The 14278-nt window shown below is 60.7% G+C and overlaps 4 protein-coding genes across 4 annotated transcripts; 2 read left to right on the top strand and 2 right to left on the bottom strand.

Moving 5' to 3' along the window:
• Positions 1–405: 405 nt before the first annotated feature.
• On the bottom strand, positions 406–2541 carry VTJ83DRAFT_4491 (uncharacterized protein; the record flags this gene model as incomplete). Its single annotated transcript, XM_071010986.1, has 1 exon — positions 406–2541. One exon carries the CDS (start codon positions 2539–2541, stop codon positions 406–408), a length of 2136 nt encoding a protein of 711 aa, XP_070865941.1.
• A 2413-nt stretch (positions 2542–4954) lies between these two features.
• On the top strand, positions 4955–6538 carry VTJ83DRAFT_4490 (uncharacterized protein; the record flags this gene model as incomplete). The annotated part of the gene is made up of 1 exon (XM_071010985.1): positions 4955–6538. The coding sequence occupies one exon, from the start codon at positions 4955–4957 to the stop codon at positions 6536–6538; it is 1584 nt and encodes a 527-aa protein (XP_070865940.1).
• Positions 6539–7359: 821 nt separating this feature from the next.
• On the top strand, positions 7360–8439 carry VTJ83DRAFT_4489 (uncharacterized protein; the record flags this gene model as incomplete). The annotated part of the gene is made up of 1 exon (XM_071010983.1): positions 7360–8439. The coding sequence occupies one exon, from the start codon at positions 7360–7362 to the stop codon at positions 8437–8439; it is 1080 nt and encodes a 359-aa protein (XP_070865939.1).
• Positions 8440–8975: 536 nt separating this feature from the next.
• VTJ83DRAFT_4488 (uncharacterized protein) lies at positions 8976–13731 on the bottom strand (the record flags this gene model as incomplete). Its single annotated transcript, XM_071010982.1, has 10 exons — positions 8976–9022; positions 9106–9264; positions 9358–10293; positions 10376–10600; positions 10761–12181; positions 12350–12366; positions 12539–12586; positions 12703–12720; positions 12806–13191; positions 13323–13731. 10 exons carry the CDS (start codon positions 13729–13731, stop codon positions 8976–8978), a joined length of 3666 nt encoding a protein of 1221 aa, XP_070865938.1.
• Positions 13732–14278: the final 547 nt, after the last annotated feature.

Here is a 14278-nt window from a genome sequence, read left to right as displayed (position 1 = left end):
CTTCGGGGAGGCTTGGCGTTCCCGTATTGACCGTCTGGAGCACAAAGGGCCGGCCCCGTTGCTGGGCCGTCTCGGCCTCAGCCCTTCCGGATTCGGCAATGCAAGATCGTAAAGCGGGAAGCGGACAGCTTGCGTCACCTTTCATGGAGCTTGGCAATCCGCGATGCGTTCTCTGTTTTGTGCGTGAAAGAATCTCAAGCCAGGGGGTTAGCGCCGCCGGTTGCGTGTTGGCGGAGGCAGTGCCGCCGGAAGCTACAAGGACAAGACCGTCCCACAGGTGTAACCTCCTCCTGTTGGGCTTGGGCAGAGAGACATGGGAGATGGCAGGGAGAGACTTGTGATTTGCGACGGCTTCGTGATTCCATAGGTACCTTGCCAAACTGGCACAACAACAATGTGCTTCTACTACCTCTTCGCCTTGGCCTTCCTCTTGACCGACTCCACCAAACTGCTCAGCTCGTTGAAATCCCCGCCCGCCTTGGCCTTCTTGGAGTCGCGCTGGGGGCGTTTCGCGCCGGGAGAGTCGCTGGGTCCCGTCTTGCGCTTCTTCCTGCCCTCCTCCAGGACCTTCTTCATGCCCTCGGTGGCCTTGAACTTGGGGTTGGAGGGATCGATGGCGAACTCGTGATTCTCAAAGACGGCCTTGAAGCGGGGGTCGTCGACGTCCATCTTGAAGTCCTGCTGCAGGCCTCCTTGGTCCTCGGCGCCCTTCTTGCCCTTCTTCCTCTTCTTGCCCTTCAGCTTCTCGGCCTTGGCAATCTCCCTCATGTCGAAGTGGTCGAGGTGGTCGGCGTCGCCGTTCTCGTCCGCCATGAGGAGCTCGAGCTGGGCTTTCTGCGCGGCGTCCTCGGCCTCCTGCTTCTCCCTGGCGGCGCGCTTCTTGATCCGCTCCTCCTTGCGGAGGGCCGACTTGGAAGGCTGCACGGGCTCCGCGGTGAAGAAGGGATCGTCGAAGCCGAGGTCTTCGGCGGGTTCGGGCGCCGCCGCCGCCTCCTCCTCCTGCACGGCATCGGGATCGAGGCCCTGCTTTTTGGCGAGGGCCTTGGCTTTCCTCTTTTCCTTGCGCTCCCGCTCCTTGCGCTTGTACTTTTCGATGGTCGTCTCTTCCTCTTCTTGCTTTGCCGGCTTCCCGGAGAGCGCCGGGGTGAACGTGATCTCCATCTCTCCGACCGGGGCGTCCTTGGAAGGCTTGGGCTCCGGCTCGTCGCCGAGGCCGAGAGCAGCGCGCAGCTTGCGACGGGCGAGCTCCTTTTTGCTGAGACCTTCGCCTTCGCCCTCGCCGCCGTTCTCCGCGGGCGCGTCGTCCTCGCTACCCTCGCTGTCGCTTGCCAGGTACGCCCGCAGGTCGTTCTCGGCAACGTCTGCCCGGCTCCCCGTAAAGGCCTTCTGGATCGACTGCTTCCGGGACAGCTCGTCCGGGTGCATGTCCCAGGTCAGCTTCACCTTGGAATGCTGCAAGGCATCCGTGACGAATTCGATGGGCTTGTAGCCGGGGGGGACCGCGTCGGCCTCGTCCCGGGGCTCGTCGTCGAACGTGACGTCGTCGGGGATAAATCGCAGGTCGAGAAAGTTGGAGGACGATAGGTACTCGGTGCCGTCCGTGGCCTCGTAGATGGCTTGCGCCGTCTTCGCGTCGGAGCAAACAACCACGGCGTAGTAGTAGCGCAGCCTATCGAGCTGGTAGGTGCGGAGCGCATCGCTGTCAAAGTCCTGGTCGTTGCCCTCCTGGAGCAGCTCCCGCTTGATCTCCTCGTCCGAGTTGTCCAAAGAGTCCGAGTCGTCGCTGTCTGACGAGGAGGCATCGTCGTCGGAGGCATCGTCGTCGTCCGAGTCGTCCGAGTCCTTCTGCTTCTTGAAAATCTCCCGCGGCGGGCCCTCGGTCTCCTCGCGCTGCATTCGCTCCTTGCCGAACTCGGACGGATACACGGACACCTTCTCGATGCGGCCGCCGGTGGGCACGAAGCTCGAGAACAGGGCCAGCAGGTCGACCGACTTGATGTGGTCCCAGTCGATGTTGACCACGGCGAAGCGATTTGTGACCTCGCCAACCTCAATGTCCTCCTTCTCCCTCTTCAGGCGGATGCCTGGCCGGGATTCTTCGACCTCGTCTTCGGGCTCTTGCGCCTCCTCCGAGTCCGAGTCGTCATCATCATCGTCAGCGTCCGAGTCCGAGTCCGAGTCCGATGATGAAAAGCCGCCGTCGCGGGCGGGGTCGTACGACTTGTCGGCTTTTTCGAGCTCGCGCCGGACAACGTCGTCGTCCTCGACCTCGATGTCCTCCTCTTCTTCGTCCTCATACAGCCGCTGCAGCGCCTTCTTTTTGCTGTCCGTCTTTAGCTTGCGGCCATAGCGATCGACCTTGGCGGTGGCAACAAAGTCGTCATCCTTGAGCACCCGGGAAAAGCGCTTGTCGAGTTTGGTCTTGAGCTTCTTCTTGGAGGGCAGTTGGTACCGGGGATCGGTTTCGAAGCTGGCGAAGCGGGCATCGGTGATGCGGCTGGCCGAAGCGCTTTCGCGCTTGGAAGGTTTGGACTTGGACATGTTGTTGTTGTGTGTGTGCTGGGGGGGGGAGGTTGATTGGGCAAAACTGAGTCCCAACACAGACAAGCAAGTTTACGACGGGATGTCAAGCCGAGTTGACGGTGGAGGAGGAGGAGGAGGAGGATGATGACGATGGCGGAGGCGCATTTGCATGTGCCAATTGAGGTGATCCCCATTGAGATTTTTTAGTGGGGCTCTTGATTCTGCCCAAAGGCGGTGAGCTCTCACTATCCACGGGTCCCACCAGGCTGCTCCACCTGTACTACTACACAGTAGACCCAGGCAACCCCATCTTCCCCACCACTGGCTTAGGTAATAACGAACGTTCGTTACCTTACTCTTTGGCTGCCGTCTCGGGCCACACAGTGGACCACAGTGGACATCCCCCCCGGTTTTCCGATCCACCAACCAACCAACGCTCTCCGGCCCTCATGATGTTCGGAGCGTAGTGTACCTGGGTACTACTCTTTCACATCAGTAACAGCCATGCCACACCAACGCGGTACTGAACAAATACACACCTCAAGCAAAAGCCATGGATTTCTACCCATCTCATTCGACGGTCTCCTCGGACGGTCGGCTCCAGGTCCATAGCCACGCCGCCGCTCCCACCACGGCCATGACGCGCGCGACGGGTGCGAAGCTGGCATTCATCGCTTCGTCATCGCCGTCGTGCTTTTGGAAGCAAGGGTTGATCCGAACGTAGCTGTCAAGGTTCATGTTGGCCGTGATGGATCGGTTCGCAGGAGCCAAGGCGAGCGGTAGGATGCTTTGGCGAATCAAAGAACCGATGGATGCCCAAGCAGAGCGGCCCGGGAGAGGCGAGAGGGGTGGTGAGGACAGAGAATGGGTGCAGCACCCGGAACGACGCATCCAAGTGCCCCGAGGTGAGCTGGATCCCGAGGGCGGATGGGCAACGGCTGACCACCCCGCCTCTTTGAATGCGCCCGGTCAGCCTGCCACATTCCAGCGCTGGGGAAGCTTCGCTTTCCAGCGAGTCGCGTCGGGCCGTTTTGTTTTGGTTTGGCATGACTCGCCGGGAACGGCGACGGGCTTGACCACCAATCATCGGCGGCATGCCCGGTGCTGTCAAAGACACGCTGCTTTTGTCTGACTGAGCAGCGTGACGATCGAGGAGGCCTGCCTGGCGCGGACAGCGGCAGCGAGCCGCAGGGCGGTCCGCTCGCCTGCCGGCCTTGACCATCCTCCCTGGCCGCAGAACGTCTCTTACCGGAAGAGATGCCCACAGCACGTGGAACAAATCCCGAGACGCCAGGCCGGCCGGCCGGCTCTGCCGAGAGCCAGGGCTGATGAGCTTGTTTGGATTAAGATCGTCGACCCCATGTAGATCTGGCGTGCCGAGCCGTTGACGGCTCCTTGTCTCCCACGTCTCGGCGCTTTTGCCGCGCCCCTCTGGCACGTTGATTGGCGTTGATTGGCGTTGTCGCCGTTGCGTGTGGTTACCACACGCACAGGGAGGCCATCATCGCCTTTCCGGAACTGGCCAGGCCGGGAGACGCTCCCGAGAGAATCAATCTCACGTACATTCACGCCTTGTCATGTTGATGCTGAAATTCCACCCGCTCTCTGCTGAGACCGTACGGGGGCGTTCTCCTGAGGCGAACCTTGGGTTCGCCCCTACCCCTCCTCCTCCTCCTCCTCCTCCTCCTCCTCCTCCGTGTCGTCGTCGTTGTAATACTCCACGAGAGACGGCAATGCAGCAACAAAATTCTTCATCAGCACACGTGGATTTGCCGCCGCCAAGAGTCGGCCGATCGCAAAGAATGAGACGAGGGGGCATCAACGCTTGAACCCTGCAAGGCGTGGATTACGTTTTGAACGCTGCCATCTCCAATAGAAAGGTTGAAAACAAAAAAGTCCTGGAGAACGAGGTCTGATTTTATGTAAGTGGGATCCGCAGTCCCACCTTGGCACGCGTCTTGGCGGTCGACGTTGATGCAGAACCCCCCCTTAGCTTCGGGGTGGCATCACCGCCCACGGGCCTGCCGACGGGAACCGTAAGGGCCTGACGGCCGGGCCGGCCGCCCGAGAGGGCGCATCGGGGCGAAGTGAGGGACGCGGTATAAGATGGCCATTCCTTGGTCCAAGACCGCCCTGGTCGACCACGCCCCCGTCTCTTTCTTGTGCGCCCTCCGCGCTTGTGTTCCCGTGGCAGTCGAGGCCGTAGACAAGGTTCCTCGTGAGAAAGAGCTCTCAGTATCATCGCGTGGCCCTTTGGAGACTCTGAGACCAGACGACAGCTTCGCCCGGCTCCCACCAGCTTCTCTATGGATTCAGGTCGAATCCGCTACTTTCAAATCCCTCGCCAAGCCCACCTCGCCCTGGAAGAAGAAGGCGTCGTAGCCCTCGCCGTTGACTCCCGCTGAAGGAAACCAGACCGCCAGCAGCCAACATGGCAAGCGACCAGCACGAAAACCACCAGCCCATGTACGCCTTCATCAACGCCAGCGCGGGCTGGCTCAACCCGCACATCGCCCGCTTCCTGCGCCAGCACGCGCCCGACCTCGTCGTGGTCGACGACGTCGAGCAGATCCCCCCGGGCGCCGACACCGTCTTCCAGTTCTGCGACGGCTGGGAGCTGAACCAGAACTTTGCCGTCCTCAACGCCGCGCGCAGGGGCCTGATCAACGCCTACCCGAGCAGCGACGCCGTCGCGCGCAAGGACTACCTCTCGGCCGTCGTGCAGTACTGGACGGCCAAGCGGCCCGGCAGCGTCCTGGTGGGCCATGTGCCGCACACGGTGCGACTCACGCTGGACTACGCCGAGTACGTCGACGAGGGGCTCGCGGCGGCCGATGACCTGGCCTTGCTGTCCTCGCTGGAGGCGAACGAAGGGCGGGACGAGGGGGAGAGGGAGTGGTGGATTTTGAAGCCGGCGCTGGTGGACTGCGGCGCCGGGATCCGGCTGTTTAGCACGGTCGACGAGCTGGCGGGGCATTTGGAGCTGGTGGAGAACGAGACGGACGGAGAGGATGAGGACGAGGAGGACGAGGAGGCGGAAGAAGAGGGCGATGGGAACGCCGGGGAGGGCGCCGAAGGGGGGTCCGGAGGAACGAGCCCTGAATCCGGCGCCGAGAAGGACAAGCCTTGTCCCTCGTTCTTCTCTCCCACCCTCTCCACCCCGGGCCTCGACACCCTCGACGCCCTCGTCACCACCACCAACGCCCTCTCCCTCTCGCGTCCTCGGCAGCCCGCCAAAGCCATCCGCGCCAAGAAGCCCTCGTACGTTTTCAAGGCCGGCGGGCGCATCCCCTCGGCGCAGATGCGCTGCTTCGTCGCCCAGCGCTACTTGCACCGCGTCGCCCTCATCGAGGGGCGCAAGTGGCACGTGCGGGCCTACGTGGCGGTCGTGGGCCGGCTGCGCGTGTACGTCTTCCGCGAGATGCTGACGCTGCTGGCCGCCGAGCGGTACGCGCCGCCCTGGGAGGACGCCAAGCGGCCCGGCGGCCTGCTGAGGGCGTCGCTGACCAACACGGCGCTGCAGGACGCCGAGGAGGTGGAGAAGGGGAGGTCGATGCGCGACTTTTGGCGCGACGAGGAGGCCCCCGGGGAGGACGGAGGGGCCGTGCCGAGGGACCTGTTCCCCCAGCTCGGCGATGGCTGGAAGGAGAAGCTGTTTGAGCAGATCTGCGGCGTCGCAGCCGAGCTGTTCAAGGCCGCGGCGTACACCATGGCGGACAAGTTCACGCCGCTCAACAAGTGCTTTGAGCTCTTCGCCCTCGACTTTTTGGTGGACGCGGACGGCGCGGCCTGGCTCCTCGAGTGCAACGAGACGCCGGCCTTCTACGAGCAGGGCGTGGCCGGGCCCATGGCGCTGCGTCTCATGGAGTCGCTCATGTGTCTGGTTATGGAGCACATGGGCGTTGCTGAGGCCGGGGATCCCAAGAACGCGGCGACCCGGGCGAGGTTTGTGGAGGTGCTCAACGAGACGGAGAAGCTGGGGAAGAGCAACATCGCCGAGATCATGCCCGAGTGAGAGCCAGAGGGCGACAAAGAAAATCATAGGATAATGAGGCGTTAGATAAGTAGAAACGAAATAGACTAGGTCGGACACACCCCCTGGTTGTTGAGAGGCGCTCCATGAACAGCCCTAGCCTCTCACCTCCGTCCCCTCTGTTCTAAGAGCCGTGGAAAGCTCAATACCCCATCTCGGATTCAGACTCAAGAAGGGGTCTAGGATTGCAACGTGAGCTTTGAATGCTGCACGAAGGCCTGGTCAAGGCCGCCCCCCCTCCCCCTCTCCCCCTTGAGCGTCCAGGGGCGAATGCTTGTTGTGAAACGAGGAAAACACCATTCAGAAGCATTCTCCCGGCTTATTATCCAACCAGGTTCGATCACCTGGTTCTGGCCTGGTTGGGTCAAACCCGGGAAACGTACCTCCTTGGGCCAGTGCTGCGTTCTCTGGGGTTAGCCGAGTTGCCAAAGAAAATGCCTCTTTTGTCTTTTTGTTTCTTCCTCCTCCGCCGTTCCTCCGTCCTCCGACATATGGGCGATGTGCAGACCACGTGATGGGTGGTGCAACATTCGGCATCTTCAGGCTCTGGGCCGTCGTCGGGCAGAAGTCGCCGGGTTGTGATTGAGAGATCGCTTTTCCCGAATTATGTCTCTCCCTCTCGTTCTCCTTCAACCTCTTCATTTCAACCGACTTTGAAAAATGCTTTCAGCTCTGGGAGCCGAGCGAGCCATCACTTTATCAACTGCTTGTCCCGACCCATCTCGGCGCCCTGCCACCTCTCACTGTTCCCCCTGGATAGTACCATAATTACCCCTGAGCCGGAGAAAACAAGACATTCATACATGGCCGACGTCGGGCTCAGCCAAGCGCAACTGGCCATCATCCTCAACTCTCTGGCCTCCATCGACCGCCGCCTTTCCCGCATTGAATCGGTTTTCAAAATCCCCAACCTCAACTCTCCTAACCATGCCAACCCAGCGCTCACCACCACGGCGGCTCCGCCGTCCTTGGCTCCAGGTGTAGCCCCGGCTCCAGCTCCAGCTCCCGCTCTGGAGGCCCCGCGCGCATCCACACCACACCCGCTGCCCGGCAACCCGCAGCAACCCCTGAGCCATCCAAACAACACCTCCACAACCACCACCACGAATGCTGCTCCCATCATCCCCCTCGAGCCGCCCCCCGAAGGCTTCCTCATCACCTCCCGCGCCCGCATGCAGGAGGAGCTCGACGCCTGGACCCTCCCGCGGGGCTACAGCATGCGCATCGCCGGCGCAAAGGTGACCGGCAAGCGCAAGGTGCGGTGGGTGTGCTTCCGCGGAGGCGATCCGCGGCACCTGCGGCGCTCATCCCCGCCCCCGTCGTCGCAGCCGCCATCCCAGGGTGGCCCGCCGGCCGGAGCCGGCGACGAGGAGGCCGGCCGCCGCCGCCGCCGCCGCAAGCCCGCCACCGACCGCGCCAGCAAGAAGTGCGGCTGCCCTTTCCGCTTCGAGGCCGTGGAAACGGCCCGCGACAGCGACGTGTGGGTTCTGCACTACCCCTCCTCTTCCTCGTCCTCCTCCTCCTCTTCTTACTCTTCGTCAACCTGGGCTCCCTCCCGCGACTCATCCGGGACTGTTGTTATGGCTGCTGCTGCTGCTGCTGCTTCTCACAGGACGCACAACCACGGTCCCTCGGACGCTTCGGCGCGCGACGATCCGCGAGCCCGCAAGCTACCGCCCGCCGTGGCTGCCGAGGTGGATGGCTGGCTGCGCGTCGGATGGGCGGTGGGTCGAATCCAGGAGGAGCTAAGGGCTAGGGGGTTTCTAAATGTGCTGAACACGGACCTGTACAATCGGAAGAGGTTGTTGAGGAAGGTGATGGAGCACGAGCAGCAAGCAGAGGGCGAGGAGAGGAGAAGAGTGATCAAGACAGGAGCGGGATGAGCATCTTTCTTCAGATGGCTGGCTACGTTCAGGGTAGAATGCAGCATGTGTACAAAGGACAGAGGCTGAGCTTGGTAGATACCTATGTAGTAATTCTATAGACTCCTTCGTACGGCCGTAATTATGTGTCACGAGAGTCAGGATTTGCGACTGGTGTCAAAACTGCACATTCCTTAGTCCTGGCAGACTTACTTGTCCTTCATAGAAAGGAAATGCACTCCATGGACGAAAGGCTTGTGGAATAAATGACACGTACACCAACTGGCCAACGGCCAAACAAAAGCCCTAGGTAACCGAGGTGCCGAGCGCGTGAAGCAGTGGGACAATGGGAAACGAAAAGAATCAAAAAAAAAAAAAAAAAAGATGAACAGATGGCTCGCAAACTAATATCCATTCCATATCGCACCCTCAACGAACAGTCCATGTCTGTTGACAGCGCTTCTCATTCTCGTCCACTCCCCTATCCCTCCGGGACAAACTAATAGTAACTCCTCTTGATTTCCTTATGCGGAGGCTGAGGTCGCGGAAAGCCCGGGTCAGTTAGCCTCCGACACCTTTACAGGCGAATACGTCGAGATGATATCTACCAGTTGAACGGTGAACGACATTAGCCGAGCTTAACTTCTTGAAGAAGGGGGGGGGGAGAGGGGAGGAAAACCAGCATACCCTGAGGCTCGACGTTTGGATCATCCGTCAGCTCACCAACGATGAACGCCCGGCGCCTCGTCCGCAAGAAACCCGCGACCTCCGGATCCGTCACGAGATTGCCCAGGCTCTGCCGCAGGACGTTGACAAGGTTGTCATTGTCGTCAAACCTCACCATGGCTGCCGAAGCAAACGTCAGCAAGAGACGGAATCACTAGGCCGAGAAAGAAAAGGAAAGACCAGGAAAAGGGTGGAAAAAAGAAAAATACATACGCGTGACGTTATACACCATCGCCTTGCCCCCTTCGGCTTCCTCGACCGCCACCCACCCGGCGAATCCGTGCTCCTCATCCGTCGGCGACGCCGGCGCCTCCGGGCTCGGCGGCAGAACCCACCTGGGCTCAAGCCACTCCTTCCTCTGGGGCGCGTAGGTGTGCTTGGCCAGCTCCTGGCTCGTGATCCTGCGCCGGCTCATCCGCGGCGGCCTCCTCACCGCCCTCGCAAACTTGTTGTTCTCGAGCAAGACCCGCAGGCACTCGGGCGTGCCCTCGGGCCCGTGGATCTCCTGCGACGCGTCGGTGCCGCCAAACAGCCTCTTCAGGTTGTGCTCGAGGCTCTCGGCGATGCTGCTGCTGCCGATGCCGGGGAAGACGTACATGAGCTCCTTGACCGAGGGGATCTTGTAGACGATGTCAAAGAGGACGATCTCGTCGTTGTCGATGGGGTCGTCGTAGGTGCGCTCCTCAACGACGCGCCCCAGGCGAAGCCACGGCCGCCAGGCGTCGAGATGGTCCTGGATGTTGGGCCCGTGCAGCTCCTCCATGAGCGCCGTCACGTCGGTCCCCGCGTGCCGGCGCAGGACGTGGTAGCCCCCCGGGTGCTGGTGCATGTAGCGCCCGAGATCCCACACCTCGTTGTCGATGATGCAGTACATGCCCGTTGGGGGGTAGATGTATCGCTCGACGTCGCGTTGCGTGAAGACGCTGTCCTTCCACTCGGGGGTCGGAGGCAAGGGGGCTCGAGGGACGTTCTCCGGGATCCCGGGGGTCTCGAACCAGTCTGGAATATAAAACCCACATCGGTAGGGCTCCAGACGTTGCAGGAGCCAGGGGTGGACATCTCCAACAGGGTTGAGAGGGCCGCTCTTTTTGTAAGCGTCGACAACTAGAAGGATTGCCCACTGCTCCTCATCGTTGCAATAATTGTAGTCTGGCCATACCGTGAGCATACGAACCAACCCAAGCTCAGAATTCGTCCAGGGGGGGAGAAGGAGGGCTGGGGCCGAACGTACTCGTGATGTCGTAGATCCACACCCCAATCACTATCCACCACGGTTTGGCTTGAGTGCCATCGTTCTCGCATACTTCTTCCTGGGAGTATCCAAACGCCAGCTTTCCGCATGGCTGGAGATTCTCTTTTACCCAGGCCAGGAGCCGGTCTTTGAAAATTCCCTTTCCGTACTTTGTCCAGTAGAGAACCTCCTGGGGATCGAGCTCTGGCTTATCCCGGAAGACCTCTGGTAGGAAAGAGAGAAAACAAAACGAACGGATCCGTTAGCCAACAACCGCAAACACAGGCTCCTTTCAGCCTCGAGTGAGACAGAGAGAGAGAGAGAGAGAGAGAGAGAGAGAGACAGAAGGGAAAGAAAGAGGTAATTAGAGAAAAGGAAAGCTCACGCGCGATGTTATAGATAAACACGTCCTTGTTGCGTTTCGGATTCGGTACGACGACCCAGCAGACGTTGCGGTAATTGTTGGCCGCGTTGACGTCGGCGATCTGGGCGATGGTGAAGTGCGCGAGCAGCGGGTTCCCGTTCCGGTCCAAAACATCAGCCACCTGGACCGGCCGGGCTTCGACGTGGGCGAGGAAGCCCGACGGCGCTGCCGACGGCGGCTGCCCCTGCGCTCGAGTGTGGAGCAGCTGGTCCGGGCCCCGGAGGCTGAAGCTGGCCCTGTACTGAGGCCATTCAAAGCTCCAGTCCAGCCACTCGTCGTCTTGCTTGACCCACGCGGCCTGGTTGAACAGCGACTTCAGCTCCTTGTCGACGGCGTCGTGCAGCAGATGCGGAAGCCATAGCGAGCGTTCGATGTCCTGGAAGAGGTCGAGCGCCCTCTCCAAGTAGGCCAGCCGCTTGCTCGTCGAGCTGGGCTGCGGCGGATTCCCGTAGCCATACGGCGTGGGCAACGGCTCTTTGGCGAAGTCCCGAGGCTCGATCTGAAAGTAAGGCGGGAACATCTGCCCCCAGTGCCACCTTGGGGGCAGCTCCCACATCGCACCGTCACCCGCCTGGGCCGCCTTGCTAGGAAACCAGACGTTATTCATGACTCGGCTCTGGACGTTGGCGTTTTCCCCATCCTCACGCCTTGGCAAGGTGGCGAGCATCATGAAGGCAAAGACTCCAAAGATTCGATTCTGGGGCGGCACGGGTTCGTCCTCGTCGCGTTTCACGTTATCAAACGTCCATCGAGCCAAGTTGTCCGCGATATCTGCGGCCTTGTGCTCGGCGATCAAGGCCCAGTACTCCTCGTAGCGCCAGCTTGGATCTGCCCATTTTGAGAAATCATCGACGAGCCTGCGGCCGATGACGTTGGCATACGGAGACTCGCTCCAGAGCTTGTACTCGCGGTCAGTCCAAGGACGGAGCCGTTTCCACTCTTCGCGGCGGGCTTGGATGGCATCCAAGCTTTTCCAAATCTGGGGCAGGACCTGGGCTCGAATCACCGTTTCGCTATCCAGGACCAGGTCGGCGTGGCCTGCATCCAGATAGAACCCCCACCATCCCACTTCTGAACGGAAGAACCGAGGCGCTTTGACAGCCTCCAGGCCGTACTTGTTGACCGTCTTTGCCCAAAAGTCCTCCATCTGCAACGCAGAAAACCAGGCGCTTGGGATCGCCATGTTCTCCCAGGATGCACCAAGGTAGTTGATGGCCTTTCCTTTGATCCTTTCGATGGTTCCGCTCGGAGGGGATGGCCATTGCGTCGCGCTCAACCCATACTTGTAACCAGGCTTGTCGTACCCTGCGAGCTTGGGGACCTCGGCGAGATCGTGGCCGCCAAAGAACTCCGAGATGCCTGCATGGCCAAGTTCTGCTAACCTGCACGCTGGTCAGCACCATGGGCTTTTGTAGGTTTCATGAGCAAGATGGCCTGGCTGGCTTAGCGTCTCTGCCCAGGACGCAGCATGAATCGGGCATCATTGCACGCCTTTGCGGATGGGATAACTTCCGCCGCATCGACATCGCGACGCGCAAACGCAAACGTACCATCCCTCGCCATATATCTATGAGGTCCCACGTCAGCATCATGTCCATCCTTCTGAATGGGGTCGGCCCGGCCAACCCTTACAACCGCTGGCGGCACTTGATCCGCCCCCTTTCCCCCCTTTTCTTTTCCCCTTTTCTGTTTTCTTTTCGCTTTTTCTGTTTTTTTCTTCTTTCCAGGAGGGAGCTTACCGGCTCTTTATTGTCTTCAAACCCTCCACGCCAAATCCAAATGGAATGCTGCGGGCCAACGTTAGCAACCAGGCAATGGCGATGCTGAGATGAAAGGACGCCGCTGAACAAAAGAAAAAAAAAGAAAAAAAAAGAAAAAAGGAGTCAAAAAAACAGCAACTTGCCATTAGCTCGTGGACCATCTGCAAGAAAGAATCGGTCAGCGTTCGGCCCCTAAGGCGCCCAGAGCAGAAAGGTAGGCAACAAAGAGGAGGAAGCTCAGCGCACCGTAGACGCGAACGAGAACCTGGCGTGGCAGCGCTCGGCCGCGGTGGAGTCGTCGCGCAGCAGCACCCGGAGCGGCGCGACGTGCAGATGGGTGATGAGGAAGGTGATGGCGTCCGGGGTATGCCCGGGTCCTTCGCCGTTGTGCCATACCGGCCTGGTGAAGCCAAAGAGCTCGCTCTCGGCGATGTACGTCTGATCCTGGAAGTAGTCATCGTCGAAAAACGACCAGACGAGCCGCGGCGCGACCTGATCGGCGATGATGTTGAGAGTGGCTTCGGCGGAGCAAGCCTTGGGCTTGGCTGGCAGGCGATATGGTTTGCCAGAGGGCGAGACAAGGTCGTAATCAGGATTGTCCGCGGCCTGATCGGTGAGCTCGGCGTCGGCCCCTACAACCGCGTTAGCCACGTGCCTAGGTGAATATTTGGCCGTGCCGGCTGCGCCGGAACCCTCGCTGGTGAATCTCCCTGGCGGGCGTTGCGGTCACGCAAGGGGCCAAAGGAGAAAGGCGACGACGTACACTCCTCTATGACCGAGTGGACGATGTTGTACAGGAAGTTATGCTCGGCCAGGAGGCGGAGCTTTCTGTCCGCCAGCTCGATGCACACGCGCAGCTCTTCCCAGAGGCGCCGGTTGTCCACGCTCCAGACATCCTCGGGCCCGACGCCCGGCACGGGCTTGGGGATGTGCTCCCCGTCGACGATCTTGACGGCGAAGTCGTACCATTTCTGCCTCTTCCAAACGGGGTGCCACTTGTCCTCGTCCACCCGGACGAGGGAGGCCTTTTCCTCCTCGAGGGTGACGACTCGATCATTGGCGCGATGCCCGCCAGGCCAGTCGTTGGCCAGGAACTCGGCCAGGGGGGCAAACTCCCACGTTGGGAGCCCTCCATTTGCGAGCAGCTGAGCCTTTTCGGATCCGAAGAGCATATCGAGCTCGTGGTCCCAAGGTCGAGGATACGGGGGCTTGCCCTTGAACTGGTCCTCCTTCTCGGAATGGAACTTTGGGTCCAACCTGGGAAGCAACGGCGCAAACCCCGAGTGACGATATGTTGCCCATCGGTTGTTGAGCGGGGCAAAACCGACGCTACCATACTTTTTCAACCACGGCGACCTCGGCCGGGGAGGGATGTGAGCATGCTGAGGCGGCACCGGAGGCACTATGGGAGGCGGCCTAGGCGGCTGCTGCGGCACTTGTGGAGGCTGGTGAGAAGGTGTCTGGGGAGGCGTCCGGGAAGGCGGCTGCTGGTGAGGCGATTGGAGAGGCAACCGGGCAGGCTGCTGCTGGGGAGGCCGTCGGGAAGGCGTCGCGGGAGGCGTTTGGAGAGGCCGTCGGCGTCCGTGTGGTGTTCCATCAGGTCTTTGCTGACCTCTAGACCCTCCCCGTCTGGCTCCGGATCTCTGCGGGTTGCTGCTCATGATTTCTGACAAACCGACTCGAGCAAGATTCTACCGATCTAGCGAGGTACCGTACCTG

The sequence above is a fragment of the Remersonia thermophila genome, chromosome 4 (genome assembly GCF_042764415.1).
Source record: "Remersonia thermophila strain ATCC 22073 chromosome 4, whole genome shotgun sequence".
NCBI classification, from domain to species: domain Eukaryota; kingdom Fungi; phylum Ascomycota; class Sordariomycetes; order Sordariales; family Chaetomiaceae; genus Remersonia; species Remersonia thermophila.
Note: the sequence above shows the minus strand (reverse complement) of the source record. Positions and strands in the feature narration are given on the sequence as shown.